This window comes from Fusarium vanettenii (assembly GCF_000151355.1).
Source record: "Fusarium vanettenii 77-13-4 chromosome 9 genomic scaffold NECHAsca_6_chr9_2_0, whole genome shotgun sequence".
In the NCBI taxonomy this organism is placed as follows: domain Eukaryota; kingdom Fungi; phylum Ascomycota; class Sordariomycetes; order Hypocreales; family Nectriaceae; genus Fusarium; species Fusarium vanettenii.
Genome location: NW_003315877.1, coordinates 1,508,370 through 1,532,335, shown reverse-complemented (window position 1 = coordinate 1,532,335; position 23,966 = coordinate 1,508,370). Strand labels below are relative to the sequence as shown.

The window sequence follows — 23,966 nt, the reverse complement described above, 5'->3', positions numbered from 1 at the left end:
GCCCTGCTTTCAACCAAGTCCGATATAGTGTAGTGGTTATCATACCGCGTTTTCATCTCGGAAACGTGCCGCGGGGACCGGGGTTCAATTCCCCGTATCGGAGGTTATTCTTTTGTCTTTTTTGCCTTTTTTTATGTCTTCCCTTTCACCCAGCCACTTCATAGAGAATCACATCTTTTTTATGCTTCGTGTCAACCTGCCGGATATGTCCTGGTGAAAGAGTGGGGGCTTATCGGGTGGACCCTCCGGATGCCGGGTGCCCCACCAGCCGTGGTGCTTCCCTCCACCTCCTCCGACGCCGCATCTTCAACGTAAAGTTGTCCGATCTTCTTCTTCTTCTTCATACCCCACGATTATCAGAGTATACACAACTCGCGCTCTGATTCTTGGTCACCACTATCCTCCCACCTTCATCAGCAAAAACCCGACCTCTTCCGCTGGAAGCAACCCCGTCGCATCATGACGTCCACCGCCCACCGCCGCCTTCTCCAAGAGTATCGCGCCCTCACCAACAACCCTCCCGAGGGCATCACTGCCGGCCCCATCTCCGAGGATGACCTCCTTCACTGGGAGTGTCTCATCCAGGGTCCCGAGGGCACGCCGTTTGAGGGCGGTGTCTTTCCCGCAGAGCTCAAGTTCCCCAAGGACTACCCGCTTGCCCCGCCATCTATGAAGTTCCTCGCCGACGTGTGGCACCCGAATGGTAAGCACAAGTCAAGGGCAGTCGCAAAGTTATCACGGTTCTGACAGTTGCCTAGTGTATCCCAGCGGCCTTGTCTGCATCTCTATCCTCCACCCTCCCGGTGACGACCCCAACCACTACGAGCACGCCTCCGAGCGCTGGTCCCCCATCCAGTCGGTCGAGAAGATCCTCATCTCCGTCATGAGCATGCTTGCCGAGCCCAACGACGAGAGTCCCGCCAACGTCGAGGCCGCCAAGATGTGGCGTGAGCGCCGCGGTGACTACGAAAACAAGGTCCGCGAAGGAGTGCGGAGGATGCTAGGACTATAAAGATGGATATCAATAGGAGTATTGGCGCAAATTCTACGTGGGCAATGGCATAAATACATATACATAGCATGGTGTTCGGCAGCGGCATGGCCGCTTAAATCAACATTCATATACTCATCCCTCCCAAGGCATTCATGCTTCTATCGTGAACAACGCTCAACAAACACCGCTACGTCATGCTCATCTCATGCATAATCGCTCACAGTCCATTGTCCGCCTTGAACTTGTCCCAACTCTCGTTCAGTGTACTAAACACCAGGCCTGCAATCAACCTCACCTCGGTGCTTGCGTCTTGCGGAAGCTGTATACGTCAGAATAATGTTCCACCAAAGCGCACATGTTGAGCTTACCTTGTCGGGGTGTGTCTTTGCGATCGCCTTCATATAATTGATCTTGACCTTGTTGGCCATAACCAACTCATGCAAGCCAACCTTCTTCCACCCGCTACCCTCCCACAGGACAGTGTCGAGACTAGCAATCAGTGCCCGGAGGTTATCTCGCTTTCCGTCACGCCAGGTAGAGATCTTGGCATCCACCTTCTCTGAGAGCACAAACTTCTCGTCATCCTCTCGAGCCGCAGCCTCGTTTGCTTCACGCAGACGAGTGACAGCCTCCGAGCTCTTCTGGGGCCCAAGGCTAGCAGTTGTTGACGGCCGAGGTCGAGGCTTGGCTGCCGCAGGCTTAGGTGTTGGCTTGGGTTTGGGCGCAAGGGCATTCTGGCATCGCTGGCGACCTTTGATAGCATTGGTACCGCCAACACCACCCTCGACACAAATCTGCCAGACTGCTCCGGCATCCCTCCACTTCTCCATTTGTTCAAGAGCCTCGGCCTTCCTGCTCAAGGCCTTACCGTAGAGATCCTTCATATCCCGATTCTCGTCTACACCACTCTCATTCTTCACAGCAACCGTCTCCCCTTGGCCAAGACCAGGTCCAATGAGTTTCAGCGCACTATCAGCATCATCAACAGCCTGCTTAGGCTCTCCGGTTTTGAGAGCCGTCAAGGCGCGGTTGGTAAGGAGAAGGATAGCGAGTGGGTGAGTCTGGGGGACGGCCGATAGTGAGGAAGAGTATGAAGAGTGAGCAGCTGCGTAGTCGCCGCGCTTGAAGTGAGCTGTTCCTTGTAGTCGGTGCTGTGTTGAAGTCTGCAGGGAAACGGGGCTGATAGAAGGAATCTCTCGAGCAGGTCGGGGCGAAGGTCTTGGAGCCGGAGGCGATGGTCGCTTGGCTTGCGGGGTTGGGGTTGGTCGAGGGGATGGCTGAGCTGGTCTCGAAGGAAGAGAGGACTTGACTTGCTGGGAATTGAAGAGCAAGTCAGGTTCCGGCTCGGCAGGCTTAGGTGCTGGTGCCGGTGAAGCAGCCTTCTTTCTCCTATTAGGGCTACTATAGCTTGAGAAGCTATCGTCATCAGCTGCCAGGCGATTGAGTCGAGACCTGGAGTCCAACCCTGCCGCAGGAGGCTGGGCTTGCTGCTGCCATCGAGGAGCAGGGCTGGCGCGGCTGCCCCCAGAGTGAGCAGGCGACTGTCCTCGAGATGTCGGTTGAGGAGAGGCTCTCGCCTCAGCAGGGCGGCTGGCGGTTCGACGAGGTGGCGGACGGCCACCAGCCTCAAGCATGAGTGCTTCGTCCGTAGCGTCTACCCTCGCCTTGCCTGGTCCTTGTGCTCTGGCTTGTTGAGCTTCCCGCATCCACTTAGGTTGGCTAGGGTCGCCTTCATGCTGAAAGTCCGCAACAGCCTGCTGCATCTTCTTTTGGCCAGTCTTCCAGAGCGAGTTGGCTGTCTTAAACAGGCTATTTCCCATCGCAGCAGCCTGCTTGCCCAAGTCTTGATCTCCCCTAGCCGGTGACCTGTCGTTGCTCCTTGGAGCCTGGCTTCCGGCACGGCTTGAGCTCCCAGAAGAGGTTTTCCCTTGCGCTTGTTCCTTGGATTTGCGGTGCGCCTCATCCAAAAGCCAGTTCACAGCAGCTTGAGCATTGTACCCAGAACCGCTTTCAACTAAAGCGCGACGAGCGTCCTCGGCAGCGAATCCATAGTCCACCAACTGCGCAACCGCCCTATCAAATGGGTCTTTGTTGACTCGGGGCTGTCGCTCGGGAAATTGCTCTCGCGCCTGGGGAACCGACTCCTCTGAGGAGCTCGAGTCGTCGTCTTCAATTGGCTTTCCAGGTTCTGGCTGAGGTCGCTTCGCCTCCTGCTCGCGGCGCACCTCCTCAACTGGACGACCCAAATCTCCCAAGAAGTCATCGTCATCATTTTGCGTCACAGGTGCAGCAGCCGGGACTGACTTCATCTGGTTCAAGCCAAATGGATCGTCATCTTCCACGCCAAAAGCCCCTCCATTCGACCCAGTTGTTCCACTCGTAGATTTCCAGGCGCTTGGGTCGCTCAAGTTCATCGGCGCAGCGTTCGCGGGTGTCGATCGCTGCGATTCGGGAGGAGGGGGGTAGTAGCTTGCGTTATCGACCTTGGTATCCTTGTTAAAGGCGGCAAAGAGATCGTCATCGTCGCTCTTCGGCTTGGGGGCTGCTGCTGGTGGTTGCAGCGCAGGGCTCGTCGACGCGCCTCGGCTCCCAAGAGCATCCCAGAACTGGCCATTGCCAAACTGGGCCTCCTGCTGCTTCCTCCGCTCCGCTTCCTTCTGGCGCTTCTCAGCCTCGAGTTGCGCCTGTCGCTCCGCCAGACTAAGGTTCTGTTTCGTTTTGGCCGGTCCAAAGTGCATCAAATTGCTAAAGCTATCCTGCGATGGCTTCGGGGGTGCTGGTTTAGGGGCAACAGATCCAGACCCCTGTGTGGACAGAGGCGTGTTGGTTCCCGAGCCCAACGGTGATGGTGTAGGTCGCATCGTTGCAAAGGCCGAGTTCATGACAGGCGGCTTGGGCTGGCCGCCGGTCGGCTTGGAGGACCAATCGAGGCTTGAGAGGTCGTCCATCTTGTCAAAGTTCGTAGGTTATCGCAAATGGTCAATCATGATAAAGGTCAACGTGTTGTCGCAACGATAGTGCTCGTGAGGTGGGAGAGACCCCGGCCCAGGGGCCGCTTCCGGATGTGGGGCGTTTGTGGCTGTGTTGGATTCGTGGCTCAGTCATCACATGATCTCCTTGACTGACCTGAACATTATCAAGAGTGCCTGTCTCATGAGAGAGAGGCCATTCATGATTACCATGTCTGGGACGTATACGTATGTCTTGTCTTATCTTGATAATGATTGGCCAATTTCGTTGACTTCTACTTTAAAAACAAATGCAGCAAAATGTTTTGGTGAAGTGTTTTTAAGACGAGATAGGTGACTACTCTTTTGATGGATGCTTTAGGATGGACCTTGCTTTCTTCTACCGAAGTTTGAAATAGAAATTTACTTCAGATTGATACCTACTCAAGAGAAGGGGTTACTGAAATTCCTAAGCCAAAGTTGTACTCTGAAATTTCCTCAAAGTGACTTACCCTATATCCTCACTCAACCCAAGCTCGGCCAACTCCGATCCAGACAACTGCGCAACAAAGACCCTCTTTAGAGTGGACGATATGATATCGGATGAGATGAGCCGGTGAGGTGGTGCTCAGGGACCCCATGCATTGTTACCCCCGAAGCATGGCGACGGTTAAGACGGCGCTTCCTCCAACACGAGCTCCAGCATCTATCACAACTCTATCCAATGTCTGCGCGTCAGCAATCCTTCTCATTTATCGCTGGACCAACCAACCTATAATTGAGTCTGTAATTTGCTGCCGTATTCCGATCCCTGACATTGTGCAGCAACTTGGTTGTAGGACAAGCTAGACGCGGCCCAACACTCTAGCCAGCACTTGGGCTTGGCTCCTGTGCTGGCTGACCGACAAATCACCAATGCCATCATCAAACCGGAGTCGCATTAATAGCAAGTTTAATACAGGACCTCTGCCAAGGTCCTAGGCTGTCAAGTCTGTTAGTCGTGGCACGAATACGAAAGGTGAATCTGAGTGCGACTGAGAAACGTGGTTCTTATTCCGCTGGTACGACTCGGAGTGCCAAGAGTTGACGGTGAATGGGCATTTCTGTAGCAGAATCGAGGAAATTCAATACGCATCTGCACATGTAATTGTAATGTAGGATATATATTGATATCTCATCGGCATGTCTCTCGGGCAACCCGAGCACTCAATACATGCCGACCAAGACCCTTGATCGACATGCGGTGCAATGATCTGGTAGACGCGGAGAGAAGGCAGCTGAAAAGTTTAACCCAATCCACAATAATAGCGCACCGGTCATTCTCGCTACCGGGGATCTTCCTCCAGCCAAGCTTTGAAGGATGAGAGATATTCGTGTTGGGCTTTACTTAGACGCACCGACATGGGTCTCCCTTCTCCAGACTGAAGTCGAGGCGCCACCAACGCCACGCCCACTGATGGACAGGGACCAGCTGGCAGTGAGAGGCTGGCGACTCATGATTGGCTCGCCCACCATATGAAACCCGTTTCAGGCATCTGCTTGTCATTATGCCAGCCCCTGGGGATTTTGCCAGGTACCGAAGTCTGGAAGAAGTCTGGGAAGGGGACAGTTGAAACTCTTGCGGAACAAACGCAACAAGAAACGGACAGAAGAGGATGAACAGCCGGGCCCTGAAGATCATGTTCATCACTTTCTCCGAACCTAGGGAGGTTTCATGCTTTCCAGTTGCCACCCGGCATTGGGCTCCCTTGGTCCTATCCCTCCCTTGGACCCTTGACTGGGCTCAGGTGCCAAAGACTGTCTCCAGCCACCCGCAGTCTAACAATAAACCAGAAACAGCCTGACAGCGTCATAGCAGAGATGCTCAGCCCACTCCAGGGCCGGCCCTGCTAGGCTTGATGGAGAAGACAGAAACCGATCTAACCGAGAAGAACATATGGACCGTCTCCTTTGTACTGGCCTGGACCGCCTGGACTGCTGTGCTAGGGGGCTTCACAATTCTCCTTCTGCAAACGGGCCACATGCGCACGTGGTGGAGTCTGCGCGACCACAAGAGACGCGGAGGGAATCCAATCAATATCCAACTGAACATCATCACGTCAGATCCATCTCGCAACAAACTCTGAAGATCCCTCAGATTCCAATCTCGAGAGCCGCGCAACCGCCGTGATTGACAGGAGAACTGATGGAAGCCCAGGCCATTTGGCGCCGTCTGCGAGTAGTCTCGCCCCTGCAATACTACAGAATGTAGCAGCTCAACCTCCGAGATCCCTGCCCCCAGAGTACTAGTCTTGGACTTGGAGATCTCGGCAGGTCGGCTCGCCCATCTCCATTCGCCAGCCCAGAGGTGCCTGGTACCTGCGTCTATCGCGTGCCTCAGCTCCGTGGCACGGGTATTCTCGACCTCCTATTGCCCCGAGCCATTGGTCGAGATCGCCAGACTATGCTGGGCTTGGTGCGGTATCACGCTCGTCGACCGACACACGACCACTTTAGCACCCCTGTAGGTTGACCCTTGGAACCAATGCAATCTTGGCTGCGACGCGGCGAATGCCCCCAAGAATGGGCCTGACTTCATCGCCAAGAGAAGCCACCCCCAGGACCTGGCTGCGACATGGGATGGGATCCATGGTCGTCGGGTTTGTTGTGCCCACCTCCCGTTTCCTTTCCCGTTCTTTCGGTTCGCCCTCATCTTCTTCGTTCTGCCATCCATCCATTCCTTCACTGTTGGCTAGGTTGTCATCCTACCGTTTTATTTTATTCCTTCCTTTGGAGCCCGAGCTGGACTCATCCATTCATTCACTTTGTCTTCAAGGCACCTCACCTACTCTCCCTTTTGGTGCCTAGCTACCTTTTCCTCAACCACATTCCTTGCAATTCTGCCCGGTTGAGAACATTCGTTTCTTTCGCTCAAAATCCTGGTTTACGTTTCGTACCGTGAGACTGCTAGTCGACAACTACAAGATCCGCCGCGCAGAAACCAATCCCTTTGCATTACAAACACCGCACGCCGTAACCCGAGGGACTGCTTTCGTATCACGACTCCTTCTCATCTGCGGACTCACCGTTTTTCTCTCTTGCAGATCCGTTGTGCAAAACGTTTAGCGTCGCCGTTGCCAAAAGCGGAAGGCTTATATTGGCTTTAACGGCTTTCCAAGTTTATCTGGACGCTCTGCAGTGCCCAACGGCAATACACTACGACGTTCGAGACCAAGGCTTTACTCTTTAACTTTACCCGAAAGATCTTCAACTCATCTGTCAAAAACTTCCCGAAGCGTCAGACGTTTGATACTGAGACACATCGACCGACTGTACGGATTGACGTCGGGAGAGACATTCGGCCTTGACAACCGGAAGCGGCGCCATTGAACAAAGCATTCTTCTCGTTGACACTTATCCCGCCGATAAGCTGCCGACCAGCCCACTCTACGCGACCCTGTGACGCGATCCGAAAGCGTGGCAGTGACCTCAACGCCGTGTCTTGACCACGCTCTGGAATCTTGAGTCTCAGATTCTCAGCGGGGCTGGGACTCTCTGCAAGAGCAGTGCCTCCATCGACAGCAATAAAGGCATACCCAGCCATTGCACCCTTTGGTCCAATATTTCCCTTTCTGAACTTTTTTCTCCTTCTGTTGAATCAATATTTGATCAAAAGAAGGAAGTTGAGCATTCAGCGTCAACTTGGCTGAGAATCCCCCACAGAGAAACCCAACGGCGGGCATCATCGGTGAGTCCACTTTCACTTACACCTCGCCTAGACCTCACCTGAAACTCGCAAACTTGAACCTCACCCATCCCATTAAAACAACATGAAAAGCACGATTCCGACCTTATTCTGCGGGACTATGCGCTTGGCACCAGGTTTTCCTGGTCTTATGCGTTGGCAGCCCGGCCATTAATGCGCAAGTGCAGTGGCCAGCCGTTGCCAGCTGGCAGGCACTCCGTCCAAGCCCCTCCCTTCCTTCCGTTTGATGCTTCAAATATCCGCAACGCGCCTGCTGTTTCTATTTTCTGCTCGCCAGTGCCGGGCACCTTCCTTTCGAACATCTCCCCTCCGCCTTTCGTTCATTTCCCCTCACCACGTTCTTTCGTCTCCGCCTCAACCCCATCCCTAACATCAACGCTCTTTTAGACTGCTCTGTCGCGTCGTCCACTCCTTCATTCCCTTGCCTCTCAGGGCAAGAACGAACAAACTCTCGAGCTCGAATAGGCACTCGTCATCGCCATGCTCAAATCACTCATCGCCGTTTCTGCGGGCCTCATCGGTGGCGCCCATGCCTTCTGGCGCATGGAGTGTCCGGGTCGTGTGGGACTCGCGCGACTTGACCCCATCGTTGACCCGGGCAAGATCTCGATGCATGCGCATTCTATTCACGGTTCTTCAGGTAAGCGCCTCATTTGCGATGATGAGATTCTGGCATTGCGCGCGCTTTGCGCAGGCAGCTGCGAATGATGCGCTCAGAGAATGGAGCTGACAATGCGCAGGATTCTCCGATACCTCCAGCACTGACGAACTCCTCAACGGTGACTGCACTTCATGCCGAGTCACACAAGACAAGTCTTCCTACTGGCATCCTGCCATGTACTTTCAAGATGGCGAGACTGGAGAGTTTGAGATTGTCCCACAGGTGGGCGGTATGCTGGCGTTAGTATCCCCTGAGAACCTACACCTGTCTGATTTAGTTGCCGCTATCTGCAGACTTGCTTTGAAGTAGGAGCTAATTATATGTAGCTACTACCTCCTGTATGGCGACAATGTGACCGCCTTCCCCCCCGGCTTCAGAATGTTGTCTGGTACAAACACACGAAGAACCTACACGGCGGGTGACCCGAGCAAGCCTGACCCAGAGAAGTCTACGTGGCAAGCTCTTGGTGAGACTGATCAGGACACACTCGCTCAGCGCGCTCTCGGCTTCAACTGCTTGAACTATGCACGAGACCCAGAAGGAACCCTCTACCGCCACTACATGCCCGACAAGCAGTACCTCGATGCGAACTGCAAGGATGGCCTCCGTCTCGAGATCATGTTTCCGTCCTGCTGGAAGGGAGGCGACGCGCTCGACAGCGCCAACCACAAGGATCACGTTGCATTTCCCGACTTGGTCATGACCGGAACCTGCCCCGATGATTATCCCGTTCGCGTGCCCAGCCTCATGTATGAGGTTATCTGGAACACCAATGCCTTCGCCGACCGACCTGGCCGATTTGTCTTGGCCAACGGAGATACCACTGGTGAGTCTCACATCTGCATCCTTTAACAGACTGGAGAAACTAACACCTGAATAGGCTATGGATATCACGCAGACTTCATTACCGGTTGGGATGAAGACTTCCTCCAGCAGGCCATCGAAACCTGCACCTCTGAGACTGGACTGATCGGTGCCTGCCCTCTCTTTGACGTTGTTAGCGAAAGCGAGGCCACCTCTTGCAAGATGAACCTCCCCGACAGCTTGGCCAAGGAGGACGTTCTTGGTCCTATGAAGCAGCTACCCGGCGGTAACCAAGTCTCTTATGGAGATGGCTCGGACGGCGGTGCTAGCAAGGACCCAGGCCCTACCGGTGATGCTTCTGTTCCCACCTTGACCTACCATCCCGGCGATAGGCCCGAGAACTCTGCATCACCTCTCCCAGGTCAGGTTTTCAAGGAGAAGGCGGCGGCCTACGAGGCCTCGGCTCCTGCACCTGCACCTACTTTGGAGACAACAGCCAATTTACCGATCGTTGCGACATCTATTCTGCCTTCTTTTTCATCTCCTTTTACATCAGAAACAACACTCATTCAAAGCGTTCAAACCACTCAAAGCATCCCAGGCGCCGATGGAAGTGTCGGAGCCGCATTTGTCGAGTCTTCGATCGCTCAAGCTCCCGAATCTGTTCCTACGTCCGGCCCCCCTCCTGTCCCCACGACCACTCCTGCGCCCGAATTGGAGCCAACGACCGACACCAAGAGCTACTGGAGTACCCAGTACGTTACCAACGGCAACCTTGTGAGCAAGATTCTCTGGGATGAGGAGCTTGTCTACGTGACCGAGCTGGAGGCCGAGACTGTCGTTGTCACAGTGACATCAACAGCTGTTGTGACCCCCACAGCGCCCGCAGCAAGACGGAGACGTCGGGGTGCTCACCTTCACAGCCACGGACGTCGACATTTCTAACAATTTAAGGACAGTAAAGGAAAAAAGGAAAAGCGCATAAAAAAATCGAAAACTTGACTGGTTTCTAGACCATTTCATTACTCCGGGCTGGTTCCGGGTACACGGATAGCATGCATTGTTGAAAGGGTATTTGGGTGCGAGGACTTCTTGATAGGACAAAATGATTACCCAGGTCTTTGGGAACATGTGGACTTAAGGGAAGCTACCTAGTACAGATACCGGAATGATGAATGATCAAAAAAAGGGCAGCCTGGCGCTGTGAAAGAAGTCTCCCTAGTGATGTTGGTGATGGTTGTGATGGGGCAAGATTTCCCAAGCACATGATGAAGTGAGGTCATGTTGAAACCGCCATTTACGACGATGTGATCGATATGGAGATGAACGGCGAGGGGAAAGTGATTTCATCAAGGCCATGTCCCCTTATTTCAATACGAGTTCTTGCTGCTCATCTTGTGATGTCTCGTCGCTAGGGTTGTGGTTGGGGGTGGTTGGAATGGATGACACCTAGCAACGCATTCCTCATGATATTGCAGTGAGACTGTCGAAATAACCTCACCACAGTTTTTGGCCGGGATTAGAGATTAAGATGAATGTGGATGAGCCAGTTCCCACAGAGGTTTCTCCTCCTGTCTGATATTTGCCCTTTCTAACGCTGTCCTCTTCATCATCCGGTCTTTGACTCCTAAAGTGTTGAACTCGTCGACTCAAAAGCACCATCGACAAGGACACTCTTTTTCGATCGTTGCTGCGGTGGGTGTGATAAACATGAACTACTCCTCACTCTACCGCAGAGAAGCGGGCGGTCTTGGGCTTGGTTGGATCCTCGCCTTTTCCGTCGGCGGCGCCATCCTCCTCTTTGCAGCCATCGGCTTCCTCCTCACCTGGCGCATCAGGTCTCGAACCGATCCGGAATCGACGACGGTATACCAGGTCTCGGACAACAGCGATGACCATCGACGATCCATCTTTACGAAAAGACTTGTCAAGAAGAACCCCTCCTTGGCAAAGTCGTGCAGCCGGCTTTCCTTGTCGCTTCCTCCTGTGCTGCCCCCTCTTCCGTCACACAATAGCTTTACCTTCTTTGGTGGTAATGGGAAGAGGGGACGGTCGAATAGCTGGGTTGAGGAGGACAAGTTCCATGGACCCAAGGTTAGCAGGAGTCGTCGTGATAGTCTGTTCAGCAGGGATAGCTGGCTGGGGAGAGCTCCCACGCTGCCGAGTCTGATGATGGAGGATGACTTGGAAAAGGGACAACCTAGTGAGCTACAGGGAGACCAACCGACGGCTCACTTGATGGATCAACAGAGCTTCGAGACCCTCAAGCCGAGCAAGACGGCTCCTGAGTTACCAACCCCAGCACAGGAGCTTCAGACGAGTCCTGTGAGGCCGCCCCCTCTGGCTAATGTCAGGGCGTCAGTGACGGACTTGGACCTTCGGGATATTCTTCGATTAACGGAACAGCGACTTCGAGATGGGAGCAGTGTGTCACCAACTAAGACTCCTCACCACTCGCCTTCAAAACACTCCCAGAAGATCTCGTCGCTGAGGGGCACGCCTCACAAGAATTCTCCCCTTAAGACGCCTCATAGTCACAGGACAACATCTTCACTGGACTCGACTAATACAACTGGAACTGTACGCATCAACCGTGTGGCACAGAGCCCCAGCAAGAGATCTACCATCCACGGAATACCGCCAAGACCTGGGCATAGCCGGACTGTCTCCATCAGCTCTATTGGTAGTGCTGCAAACAGCTTGATCGCTGAAGCCACCCAAGAGCTTGGACTTCCCGGAGGACTGTCAAGCCCGAGCCGTTTGAGGGGCCGTCAGTGGCAACCCCTCGACGACAACAGTCCGGAAAAGGACCCCACACCCAAGAAGAAGACCGTCGAGAAGGATAGCCCCAATAGGAGAGAGTCGCAGGACAGCGAGGCTTCCAGCTCACTTTCGACATTGTACAGCGCCAATGAGCCAGAGGACAGAGATCAACCTGACCCGTTTGTGGAGAAGAAGAGACAGGGAGCCATGACCTCTGAGAGTCGATCTTCGCTGTTTGGGCCGCGGTCTTTGAGGAGCCGGACGAGGACGCTGAGCATCTCCATCCCAGCTGGACAGACGGTCTTTAACACACCAGGTCAGCTGAACAGGAATTCAGTGAGCACCCAGGCCGTTGGAGGACCACCTCTATCTATTGTGCTGCAGCCACCTCAGGAGCATCTGCACCGCGACATCAGCTTTGGAAACCGAGATCGACACGGTTTTGCTCTGGCATATCCTGTCACTGGCTCAATGACGAGCATGGTCACTCCGTCTGTGACGACTGCCACTGATGAGGATAGCTCTCTGTGCCTTGACGACCGGAGGAGCGAGAGTCCTAGATTTGATGCTCCTGGGCGACCGATATGGCCACAGCAACAGGATAGAAACACTCTTGTGGTTGGTGCCCCCACGAGCCCGTTAACCACGGCTTCGTCACCTTTTGATGAGCAAGATATGATGGCTCTCTTGATGGGGACGGCAGCACCGAGAAGGGCTCTGCCTGATCCACCGAGGCATGTCGCCCAAGTTGAGCAGATCGTCATGCCGACACCGCTGTGTCCACGACCCAGACGAGACTTTTCGCAGCACCTGCATAAAATGTCCATGACTCCTCCTGAGACCTCCGTTCACGAGGGCGAGTCAATGATTGACGATCCTGGCGCTGTTTCCACAGGATCGCCTCTTCGTCGCTCTATGTCCCGATCTCTGAGAGATCCTCCAAGTGGACCACCACCAGCGATGATGAGTATGAGCTCACTCGGAAACTCGATTGTCGAGTTGAGACGGATGAACAGTATGGTCAGCTCTTATAGTGCTACCTCCATGGCGTCGTCACACAATGAGCCTGACTCACCGACACTGCCCAACCCCCTGAACAGCGCCTTTTCACGCGGTCGACTCACCTCTAATCCCAGGACGAGCACATCTGGTCGCCAAAACTATCTCAACCTCGGAAGTCCTAGGAAGAGCTTATCTGGTGCAGTTTCAGCAGCGGCACCTACCCGACCAATTCCTCCAAGCAAGAGCAGCCGCACCAACTTGGGAGTTGAGATCCGCGAGGACGAACCTGATGCGGGTAAGGAGAACCAGGGACCAGAACTCAAGGTTCCCAGACTGGATATGGCCACTGGCCTGCGTGAGACGCGTCGCAGCGGAAATCTAGGCCGTGACACGCGCGACTCGATCCTCACGACGAGGTCAACGGGCAAGACCAAGGTCGGAGCCCTTAGCAAGAAGGAGGCACAGCGACAGAGTGTCGAGAGTTTGGGGTTGTATGATAAAGATGGGTTTCTCAAGGCTTCGCCTGAAAACAAGGGACGATGTCTAAGGATGTAAGAGGTTGAAGACATCCCCGCGTTTTTCTTCTTTTCTTTTGTCAACGATTTTCCTTTGTCGAGAGAAATGACAACGACCTGTCATGTACTTCCACTTCATGTATATATGTAGGTTAAGGTTTCGGGCCTGTTTCTGTTGTGTGTCAAACCCACGTTGGAAGGATTCTTTGTATCGGATTGTATAGGGAAACTGGTTTACGTTGTTGATCTGTAGGTAGTGTTGGTTTTCGATGGATATATACCCTTCGGACGTAATCTTAATAGAAAATACAGTAGTTATAATAATTGCATGTCCCTAGGACCATATGAATATCCTTTGATGGGTTTACTGAACTCCTCACGCAGTTGACTCGTAATAGCTTTTTTGCCCCTAAACGCCCAAGCTCCCTTTCTTGTCCTAGTCAAGTAATTATTCCACCCGTGGTCGCTTGTTCTCGGAATCATCAGCTGGACGGCTCTCGGCTGTGGCATCTCCCTCGACCTCGTCTCTAACTCGGACTCTGCCTGCTCCCTCGCCAAGCTCCTCCTCGGCATCCTCCCCGAGCCAGTTTCCGTCCTTATCAAAGTACTCGTGGACATTATCCGCCGTGATCCATCCACCACTTCCAGGCATAGGAGGAGGGAGACCGCCATCTGCAGCTCCCCGCAGAACGCCGGTGAAACCCTCAACAGCCTCGTGCTCGACCGCACTCTCAAAGACAATACGATCGTCATCCTCCTCAGAATCCTCTCCATCGTTAGGGTCGGGGTGAAGGTCGGAGCAGTTGGACATGGCCGAGTACATCTGCTGGGTAGAGCTGGGGCCGGATTCCGCCTTGGGAGGGATGACGGTCAGGGAAACAGTGTCGAACTCGTCGTCGTCGGCGCCACCATCGGAGAGCTCGATCTGCATCCACACAGCTTCTTGGCGCTCACCACTTGCGATGTCAACAACCATCTGAGTGCCGTGGATGCCTATCGAGGGGTATGGGATCGTGATGCCAACTTCTGCCTTGAGGCTGAAGAGGATGACGTTCCTAGAGGAAGTTAGATAGGAGTTGAGATGAAAGTGTGAAATGCTTACTCGGAGCTAACAAAGACATCGACCGTCTGCTCAACAAACTTCTCGGCGTCGCCATTAACGCCGTCGTTCTCAGGCTTCTGGTTCGAGTCGGCAGGGAATAGAGCGAGACTGCCGCTATCCGCCTTAGGGATCTGGGCCTTTGCGCCCTCGATATGATAGTGAAGGATTGGCTTTCCGCTCACAAAGCTCTGGGGAGTTTGAGACTGGTACTCCTCCAGGGGCGTGTAGTCGCCGAGAGACGGCTTTGCGCGGATTGTTGTGATTGTCATCCTGAATGTCCTTGTGTAGATGAGCTTGAGTTTGGCTTGGAGGGGTTCTAGGCAAAAATGTCCATGGCGACGAGGGGCTGGAGCTTTATCAGCTTATCAGATCCTATCGATAAGGATTAGCTTATCGCGTTGCGTCAGTCGGTGACGAGCCTCGGCGCGCGCCGATCACTCTTACTTAAACCTCAGCTCAGCATTCAACGCGATTATCGTCCTCGATTTAAATGGTGTACGACTGAACTTGTGGAACCACCAAATGATTCTCATTTCCGATCAGGATTTACAAGGAATTTCTGAAGGACGCTCGAGGACAGGACCTCGGATACGCAAGATCATGCATAACAATAACCGTAAGTCGAGTTGCTGCCTCGACGTATGCATCATGGACTGGCTAACGCGGCATCAGGCTCTCATCCCCTGCTGGAGCAGGTTCCTCTAACAGTTTCTCCCTTTGTATCACTCCCGACTGCGACGACACTATCATACAATTACAAGACCATGCCTTCGAATATTCCCCCCTCATCATTGGGTATCGAGGCTGCATCCGACAACCCCTCAGACCAACCGAGGCCCAAGTACGTTGTATCAGGCTCTGGCCATGCCGCGCATCCCGAAGACATTATCGCATCCTGTCGCGCACTTCAAGCGCACGTGTCCAAGATGCAAGAGGAAGCTGAAAGGGAGTTGAGGGAGTTCAATGAGAGGATCCAGGCGCGCGAGCTCGCTGAGAAGCGGAGAGTCGCGCCCGGCTGGCTGGACAGCGAGATGCACATCCTCGAGCCAGAGAGAAGCACGCCGGTGCAGCAACAGCAGAGTTTGCCTGAGCCTCAACAGCCTCAAGGGCCAATTGGACAGCCTCCTGCTGATGATCAGGGTGCCGAGTTGGACCGGGCGTTTGGGGGCATGGCTCTGAGGTAGACGATGCATGCTTACGGGCATTGACGAAGATTTATGAATGGGCGTATCTTGGGTGTTTTCTTTGCTTACAAGAGCTTTATCCAGCGTACCAGAAGCGTCGTGTTATATCAATAACCATCTTGCCACATGTTTCATGATGGCATACATTTTGGCCTGAGTGCATCATCTCATTGTGTGCAAGGTGATCTTCTTTCATCGCATCTTGATCTGATCTGGCAAGTCGTTGGACGCAGCGATATCATTCGGAGATCGAAGTCGCTGATGACTGTCCAGTAAGACCTGGGGTGGAAGCCATCCAGAGGAAGTTCACAGAGGTCATAACAACGTGGAACCGATTCGTTTCAATGCAGTTTTGGGCATCGAACTTGGCATATTATTACTATATTCATCTCATCTTGGCTGTTCTGGCTCGTAACAGGGTCGTTATCGCGTTTCTGTTCGTTTACAGAAGGCCGGCTGCGGCAACAAGAGCGGCGCCTACAGCCAGAACACCAGAGAGCGCAAGGTTGGAAGCAGAGTTGTCATTTTCGGTAGTCGTGGGAGCGGCGCCGGGAGTCTAACACAGTTAGCTTCTGTCAATCGTCTTGTCAAGGGACAGACTCTTACCGTGTTGGCATCAGCAGAGCTCTCGGCAGTGGTGGCAGCAGTCTCAGCAGCGGTTGATGAAGCGGCGGCGGCAGAAGTGGTCTCAGCAGCAGCCGTGGTCTCCTCCGCGGAGGTCACTTCAGCAGAAGTCGCTGCTGCGCTGGTCACGGATGTGACAACGGTCGTAGCGGCGACAGCAGAAGAACCTGTAGCAGAGCCACTGGCAGCACCCTCAGGCACAGCATCAATACCACAAGCCTTGGCAGCACCAGTGACGCCGTTGCCATAGTCTCCCCACATGTCATACTGGTTGGCGCACTTAAGGCAATCGGCGAGGAGCTTCTTCCACTCGTCGCTGTCGCAGTAGCCTTCCTCGTCGGCGTTCAGAATGGTGTAGCCTGGGGTAGAATGTCAGTTGGTTTCAATCAGAACCCATGCGACTTGAACATACCGCAGTTTGCATGGCACTGGTACTCAGGACCAGAAGGCTGTCGCTTGTGCAGAGGGACAGAGTCTGGGAAAGGGAGCTCGCGCTTGACAGTAGCTGAGGCCAGAGAGGCCAGGGAGCCAAGAATGACGGCTGTGTAAGTCAATTGCATCTTGAATACAGCATGAGAGTGTTGAAGACGTCGAATAGAGTCAATTGAGGAGGATGCTTTACATGGAGATGTTGGCGACTGGCGAGAGCAGCTTACTTATAGCCTCCACCTTGTCATGCGAGAAAGCCCAAGACGGTTAAAAGAACTCGCCAAACAAACATGAGCCTATCGGAATCCAGAAACGTTGTTGGAACCGAGCTACACGAGCCAGGGACTGGATCCTCCATCTCCCCATGATTACAGCACACTGCATATCATGGCAAGTCCCAGCCCCGCCTGCTCTGCCAGTCCCAACGAGCTTGACTCATACTGTCAAAAACGGCAGCTCTTTTCGACCTCGTATCCCTGCTATCATGGCTCTGAACTTATGCACGCCCAGAGACCTTGGATCCTTGGCTGGTGGATGAAAGTGTGGTGATGGAGGAGGGGATTGGCCAATGGAGGGGTGGTGGCTGATCTGATTAGATACTGGTGGGAATCTTATCTGATCATCTGATAATAACTCAATCCACACAAGGCCCATGTCGTCTGCGTAGAGGCTGCAACAATAGTTCCTTTAGAGTGCAGCCGATGCGCTAAAAAATTTGCAACAGCAGACAAATCCAGCCATTCTAATTGTCCAACGCTCTTGATAGCGGGCTCGGCGGGAGGGGTAACCTGCGGGATGGCCGGTTTGAGAGTCGGGTCGGTGACTCTGCATGAGTGGGATATGCGAGTGTCGAATTGTGACAGTACCGAAGCAGATAGAGTGCCAGTGCCACATGGGACTTGGCGGATAGCGATGGGATTGGTATATTAAGGCCGAACTGCTCGGGTGCCACCATCGCGAGTGTTGGACTGTACCCTCTCCATCCTCCATCTGCTCGCACCCAACATGTGGTCTTTCAAGACAGTGTTTAGCGGCCTGGCCTTTATGGCCGCTTCGGCCTATGCTGCTACCGATATGGGCGATACTGATGAGATGGGCCCCGCCGCTTTTATGTGGCCGGCTGATAGAGTGTGGTCTGCCGCCATGGACAACACGGCGCCCTGCGGCTCGGTGGCCAACCCGGGAAACAGGAGCGAGTTTCCTATGCGTATGTTTCGCTTGAAGACTTTGTGGTTCTATTATTGACATGAAGTAGAGAAGGGAAAGGTTGCGCTCGTGGGACAGAACGAGTCGTTCAGCATGGAGTTGAGCATCTCGTTCGAACAAAGTACGCACCTTCACTACCATCACACGGTCACTCCTCTAACAATATATAGATCCCGAGTCCAACGCAGACTTTACCACACTCATCGACCCCAAAGAGTTCAAGTCGATCGATCCGGGCCACACCTGCATGTCGGTGCCCGATCCTCCCAGCTCCGTCAGCGCCGGCGACAACGCGACCCTACAGATCAAGTACACTGCCGCCTTCGACACGCCCCACAACCAGACCTTTTACGCTTGCGCAGACATTACCTTTGTTGAGCTGTTGGACTTTGATGAGTATATTCCGTGCTTTAATGCTACCAAGCCTGAGGAGGACTACGATACGGACAAGGATGGTGATCCTCACCATGACGATGACGATGATGAAGACGACGACAACGACAACGACGATGATGATAATGAAAACAATGAGTCCTCGGGATCTGAGAGTGGATCTTCCGATAAGAAGAGCGGTAGTTCTGGTCTGTCGGGTGGTGCCATCGCCGGTATCGTCATTGGCGCTGTCGCTGGTGTTGCCCTCATCGCTGCCGCCGCCTTCTTCCTCTACAGGCGCAAGTCCAGACAACAGGCTGCGTTGAGACAGCATCAGTCTGCCAGAGGGGTCAGCTGGGAGAATCAGCCTCCAAAGACCTCGCAGTCGACTGGGGATGTGAGGATGGATGATCTGTCCTAGATGGGGGGTAGGATGTTGGGAGAGGGTTGACGTTGGAGTTATGCGGATATGAATTGACGGAAATCACTTTGAAGCCGTTTTTGCTTCTGGCTTCTTTATTAAAGACCGCGCAATAAAACATCGACGTCAAATTACAGTGCCTCTAACATGTGAGGGATAGTCCAGCTGACCAGCACTCTCGAAGTCGGGCAACAGAGCACCTAAGTCCTGAACTATAAAACAAACACGGGAATGTTAATCCAAGTCCATGATCGATCTATATTGACTTGACCTTGAAGAAGAGCTCGTTGTGATTTAAAGGAGATATTTGGTGATGCCCTCTGAATGCATCTACAGATTGCGCGAGAGATAAGATATTACATGTGTAGCAAAAAAATGCATGTTGAGAAACCCCGGCTCATCGAAAAAGTGACCCCATCCCCCCAAAAATGTCTGCAACTCCAAGCTTCCCCAGGTCCCTTGGCGCATCAAGTTAAACGCATGTTTTTGCTGTCTTAGAAGACCTAATTCTGCGGAGAAAGTACCGCTTGAACCAAAAGCCATTCTGGCTCGATCCAAGTGTTCCCTGGATGGCAATTGTCAGTAGGTAACTTCATCATCCATGTTCTCGACTTTCATCTTAGCGTTACTTACAGGGCAGGGCCGAACTTGGACAGATGCCCATAGCTAATAGACATGACGAGATGGAAGACGAAGGGGGGTGGACTGTTACTTTGACATTCCAAAGCCAGTTGAAGACTCTCCTCTGCCTTGTTTTGGACCAACTTGGCAATGGCAAGCCCAAGAAACAAGGGTAGATTTCTATATTTGTTAAATTCATTACATTATTTGCCTGGAGTAGCATTCATACCTCGAGAGATTTGGCATGTCACCATGTACGCTTGCAGCGGAACTTGGTGGACGGGCTTGTTCCAGCACGCTCTCTGCGGCTTCAGGCTGCTCATTCAACAGCAGCGAGAGCCCCAGGCGTATCCTTGCCGCTGAAAGATGTCGCCTATACTTTTCTTCGACATGTATGAGGGCTTTGATGCTCATCTCATAGGAGACTATGGCAGCCTCAAAATCGTCTGTTTTCCGATGGACATCACCAAGTCCCTGGTGAGCAGTGGCTTGAATGACCCAGTAGTCTTCCGATCCGGGCTGAAGTTCTTGAACAGCTATGACAAAAGAGCGTCTAAAGTGAGCTTTAGCTTCTTGGTGTAACCTTTGGCGATAAGCGAGTCGCCCTCGGTGATGGCTGAGTATGCACCGCTGTCGGGCCAACTTGAGAGAAATCCGGCCTGAAACGCCTTGTTCTAAGACACTCTCGTCGAGGTTGTCGATAGCCAGGCCAAGAAATAAATTGGCATTATGATAGTCATTGCACATGATGGCGCAGCTGGGGTTGGTTAACATTGGCATGTCGGAGTTGAAGGAGCGTTGAGCTAAGCTCTGAGGAGTTGAGTACGCACCATGATATGTTTAAAATAGCCTCAAGTATCTCGACGATCTCGAAAAAACGCCATGGTGATGAAGAATACAGATGGAGCAGCTCAGTGAGGCTGAAAACGTGGGGCCATAGGTCAGAACACGTCGTGTGAGTTGAAAGGGAGGAGTCAGTCCAGAGAAGGGCCTCAAACTTGCAGGGCCATGAGTGATGAAGCAAGAGAAGGGCTCTGCAGTAGGCATCACTGAATGATTTCGAATTCATGCGCCCCCTAAGAATAGCTTGCACAGTTGTGGAAGTGCAGAGAGTATGCCCCCGACTTCTCCAGATCAAGGTCGACTCGAGCAGCTGGTCCATCATCATCTCAAAATCCTCGACGGTTCGAGGATAGTCGTTAGTTTTGATGAGTTCATCATTGGGCCATAGAAACCTTTCTTCAATCTCAAGGCCAGAGAGAAGAGAGATGACATTCATCAAATGGTCACTCTCGTGGGATTGACTGAGCCAGATTGTGATGAGGGGAAGGCTATGGTTCGGTTGTCGACGAATCTCGTTCATGGCTGGCAAGCTTAAGTAAGATGCTTGGACCTGTTTAAATGCGGAAATGAAATCCCGTATAGACATGCCATCTCGTGAGATGAGTGATGCCGCTGGTTTGATAGCAGCTGGGTGACAGTCAAGCAAATTCACCAATGAATGAAGGTCTTTTGTCTTGTAAGTTCTTGGAGAAATTCCCGAGGTCCGCCGTAGGATTTCAGAGTTGGGAAGGTAATAAGATGCCAATTGCGTTGCCTTTGTTAGGTCCAGTTGTTCCATTTTGATGAATCTAATGTCAGACGTAATCGGTAACGAAGGCCCTTTTCGAGTGGTAACAATGACGTTACCAAACCTACCTCCGTGTGGCCAAATCTGATCAAGGACTTGTTCATTTTCAATGCCGTCAAACACGAGCAACCATGGCTTATCTGAAGCAAGTGTTTTTGGATCTTGAAACCATTTGAACAATTGCTCCAGGGCTTGATCTTGGCAGACTGGTGTTGACGATCCGACGGCCTGTAGCTCGAGTTGCATAGCGCATTTCCGAAGGTTGTCGCAGATTTCATCCAATGGGCCATCCTGAATCCAGATAACGGCAGGACAAGAGAATGGAAGTGTCTGTACTAAATCGGTAACGAAGGCCGTTTTGCCAATGCCCGCCTCTCCGTGGATACAGTACACATGCATGTGGTCGTCACAGTCAATGTTAAGAAGATCAATCCTCTTCTGCACCTCCGGTCTCGTGATAAAAGACTCAATTCTCCCGTACGGAATAGAGAAGACTTTTTCGGTCGCAATGCATGTTGTGGTGCCATCAATGATAGATGAGGATGTTGTGAGCGCGCGGCCGGCCGCATCATCGGCTAGTGTAATTGAGTCCACCCGAGGGATGCCAAATCCTGATACAATGCTGTCCTCTTGTCGAAGGGTGCGTTGCTTGAACTCAAGTTGTGCTTGCGCATATCGTTTTTGTGCCGGACTTTCCCTTAGACCTGCCTGGCCTATAAGGGCGTTGATATCATCTATCAGGGTTTCTTGTGCCTCAAGACTCCCCTGTGTTGTTGCCACTGCCGCCGAAAGACTACAGGCTGCTTCCTCCAAATACTCTTCTCGAAGAGCACTGGGTACTTGACCCAATAGGCCAAGTCCTTCACGTAAGAAGTGGTAAAATTCAATGGTTCCACTTTCTGCCGAGACTCGTCGGCGAATCTTGGAGAGACGCAAGCAACCCATCATGTGGATTGCAGGAGTAATCGGCCGTTGGCTAATGAGGTGTTCAAGAATTGATTTTGCCTCTCCGTATTTCCCACTTCCAATGAGAGAATCTACGAGATAGAGACTTAGATAAAACCAATCTTGCCGGCCGATGAGCTCGGGGGTGCTTCTCGCAGCAAGGCATCGAGTCGCTATTGTGTTGGCAACATCCTCCTTTCGTAGCATGTTGTAACAATTGGCACTCTCGGCGGCAACAATCCCAACTTGGAAAGACGCAATGCCCCAGTGAGAGATGGCAGCCGGCATAGCATCATACAAGACCCTGGAAGCTTCGTCGTAGTATTGAATCCTGGAAAGAAGAAGCCCCCGGAGAACGTTAAGCTCTGTATTCACTCTAAGGGATTCTGGAAGTGAGATGGTCCGGAGTTGAGCGCGTGGAAGCAATTCGATGGCAAGGAGGTATTCCATAGGGGATGGGCTTGTTGTCGATTTTGGATACCAAGAGGCAGCTGCCTTGGCAATGAAATTTGAAAGGGCCTTTGGACGTGGCCTCTCCGCTGTCTGACTGGACAGAAGTACCATAAGTGTGAGGCCGGACCACGCGTTGGACCTCTCATCAAGATCGCCGCAAGCGATGTTCGAGGCGAGTCTTTCGAAGGCGTCTAGCGAAGAGGAAGATATAATCTCAATCAGTTCAAGGACAACTGTGAGGCAAGGTTCGACTCCACGGTCTTGCGCTACAGAGCCTTGAGTTGTTGGTGTGTCGATAGCATTGACCATCTTTCGAGGGAAGCTTGCCGGGTACAAAGGACTATGAGGCCCCAGGAAGTTGAGTACTTGTAGCAAACAGTCAAAGAGACTAACTGCGAATGGAACTGTTCTAATAGCTCGTTAGCTGCTATAGACACCTCACTAATAGATAGCCTAAGTTAGAACACTGGCTTGGCTACTTTCTCTGGTTGTTAGGATCGAATTCAGGGGATGAGTAGTAAATGCTGAGCTGTGTAGTGCTACAAGAGCAAAAGAAAATAACGGGAGAATTAGTAAGTGCCCTTTGACTATGATCCTATTCTTGGATAAAATAGAGCTGAGAGAGCGTAAAGGCCCATCCGAGTTCTGATAATTGCCAAGCCTTTGGACATAGGTAGTTATATGATTTCACAGTCAAGCCAGTGTGTCGACTATCTCTTCCCGTGTCGAGGTTGGGGTTCATCTGAAGAGCGCTGCTTACCTCTCTTTAGGCAGGAGCCAATCCTGAATGTCATTTTCAGAGACGGAAGCGAGCAAAGGTAGTAGAAATACTTTTGCAAGGGGCATCAGACGAGCAGCAATTTCTTCGCCGAGGACTTCTGTGTTTCGACAGGGGTATGCGTGATTGAAAATGCAGACGCATTGCGAGGCGTATGCTTCCTGGCTCTGCTCGTACTCGTCCACTTCCGAACTGTCGGTTGGCTGTACCTCGAAATACCAGACGCCGCAGTCGTTGACAAGGCGTAGACCGTCGTGTTCCGGGTCGGCGACATCGTCATCATGGTCGAAAGGCCACTGGTGTGCTTCCCGGAGGTCAAGCAGCCATTGCGGCACTCCCCCTTCGTGGGGCTGTATCTGCTCGATTTCACCAGTTGCAGACCATGATAACTTTGGCTCGGAGGCTCGGCTGATCAAGTCGAAAGGGACTCGCTGGCACTGAAAGCTGAGAAGAAGCTGATGCAGCTGATCCATGCCACTCGGTTTCTCGCTTTCGTCCATGGAAGCGATTGAGAAGATGGGGAGAAAGCAAGATGAGTCGGGTACGGTTGAAACATTTGGCCATTATCTGCCCCGCTCCCAGCTGCATGAAGGACTCCTGTTGTTGACGGGCTTGCTAAGGATAGAGCACAGCGCTAACAAATTTGGCATGTTACTACATTACATCTACACGTAAGGAAGAGGTAACAAGGGATATACAACATCATAAAAACGTTACAAAAATTAACCAGGCCTTGGATAGAACACGTGTACTATTTAATCAATTTTCA

At 52.6% G+C, this 23,966-nt stretch overlaps 9 protein-coding genes across 9 annotated transcripts; 5 read left to right on the top strand and 4 right to left on the bottom strand.

Moving 5' to 3' along the window:
- Window positions 1–459: 459 nt before the first annotated feature.
- Window positions 460–1,012, top strand: NECHADRAFT_96350 (uncharacterized protein; the record flags this gene model as incomplete). The annotated part of the gene is made up of 2 exons (XM_003050506.1): window positions 460–703; window positions 759–1,012. 2 exons carry the CDS (start codon window positions 460–462, stop codon window positions 1,010–1,012), a joined length of 498 nt encoding a protein of 165 aa, XP_003050552.1.
- A 199-nt stretch (window positions 1,013–1,211) lies between these two features.
- NECHADRAFT_48838 (uncharacterized protein) lies at window positions 1,212–3,942 on the bottom strand (the record flags this gene model as incomplete). The annotated part of the gene is made up of 2 exons (XM_003050107.1): window positions 1,212–1,313; window positions 1,363–3,942. The coding sequence occupies 2 exons, from the start codon at window positions 3,940–3,942 to the stop codon at window positions 1,212–1,214; spliced, it is 2,682 nt and encodes an 893-aa protein (XP_003050153.1).
- A 4,234-nt stretch (window positions 3,943–8,176) lies between these two features.
- Window positions 8,177–10,085, top strand: NECHADRAFT_3481 (uncharacterized protein; the record flags this gene model as incomplete). Its single annotated transcript, XM_003050505.1, has 5 exons — window positions 8,177–8,327; window positions 8,428–8,587; window positions 8,675–9,174; window positions 9,229–9,662; window positions 9,789–10,085. Coding segments are annotated over 5 exons (1,542 nt in total), but the record flags the coding sequence as incomplete, so codon positions are not given.
- Window positions 10,086–10,862: 777 nt separating this feature from the next.
- Window positions 10,863–13,472, top strand: NECHADRAFT_49072 (uncharacterized protein; the record flags this gene model as incomplete). The annotated part of the gene is made up of 1 exon (XM_003050504.1): window positions 10,863–13,472. One exon carries the CDS (start codon window positions 10,863–10,865, stop codon window positions 13,470–13,472), a length of 2,610 nt encoding a protein of 869 aa, XP_003050550.1.
- A 408-nt stretch (window positions 13,473–13,880) lies between these two features.
- On the bottom strand, window positions 13,881–14,803 carry NECHADRAFT_96347 (uncharacterized protein; the record flags this gene model as incomplete). Its single annotated transcript, XM_003050106.1, has 2 exons — window positions 13,881–14,487; window positions 14,535–14,803. 2 exons carry the CDS (start codon window positions 14,801–14,803, stop codon window positions 13,881–13,883), a joined length of 876 nt encoding a protein of 291 aa, XP_003050152.1.
- A 232-nt stretch (window positions 14,804–15,035) lies between these two features.
- Window positions 15,036–15,838, top strand: NECHADRAFT_73879 (uncharacterized protein; the record flags this gene model as incomplete). The annotated part of the gene is made up of 2 exons (XM_003050503.1): window positions 15,036–15,150; window positions 15,207–15,838. Coding segments are annotated over exons 1-2 (523 nt in total), but the record flags the coding sequence as incomplete, so codon positions are not given.
- A 322-nt stretch (window positions 15,839–16,160) lies between these two features.
- On the bottom strand, window positions 16,161–16,902 carry NECHADRAFT_84980 (uncharacterized protein; the record flags this gene model as incomplete). Its single annotated transcript, XM_003050105.1, has 3 exons — window positions 16,161–16,274; window positions 16,325–16,701; window positions 16,755–16,902. 3 exons carry the CDS (start codon window positions 16,900–16,902, stop codon window positions 16,161–16,163), a joined length of 639 nt encoding a protein of 212 aa, XP_003050151.1.
- An 874-nt stretch (window positions 16,903–17,776) lies between these two features.
- Window positions 17,777–18,770, top strand: NECHADRAFT_84979 (uncharacterized protein; the record flags this gene model as incomplete). The annotated part of the gene is made up of 3 exons (XM_003050502.1): window positions 17,777–17,978; window positions 18,027–18,098; window positions 18,148–18,770. 3 exons carry the CDS (start codon window positions 17,777–17,779, stop codon window positions 18,768–18,770), a joined length of 897 nt encoding a protein of 298 aa, XP_003050548.1.
- A 330-nt stretch (window positions 18,771–19,100) lies between these two features.
- On the bottom strand, window positions 19,101–23,697 carry NECHADRAFT_84978 (uncharacterized protein; the record flags this gene model as incomplete). Its single annotated transcript, XM_003050104.1, has 5 exons — window positions 19,101–19,335; window positions 19,404–19,571; window positions 19,621–20,199; window positions 20,291–22,759; window positions 23,180–23,697. The coding sequence occupies 5 exons, from the start codon at window positions 23,695–23,697 to the stop codon at window positions 19,101–19,103; spliced, it is 3,969 nt and encodes a 1,322-aa protein (XP_003050150.1).
- Window positions 23,698–23,966: the final 269 nt, after the last annotated feature.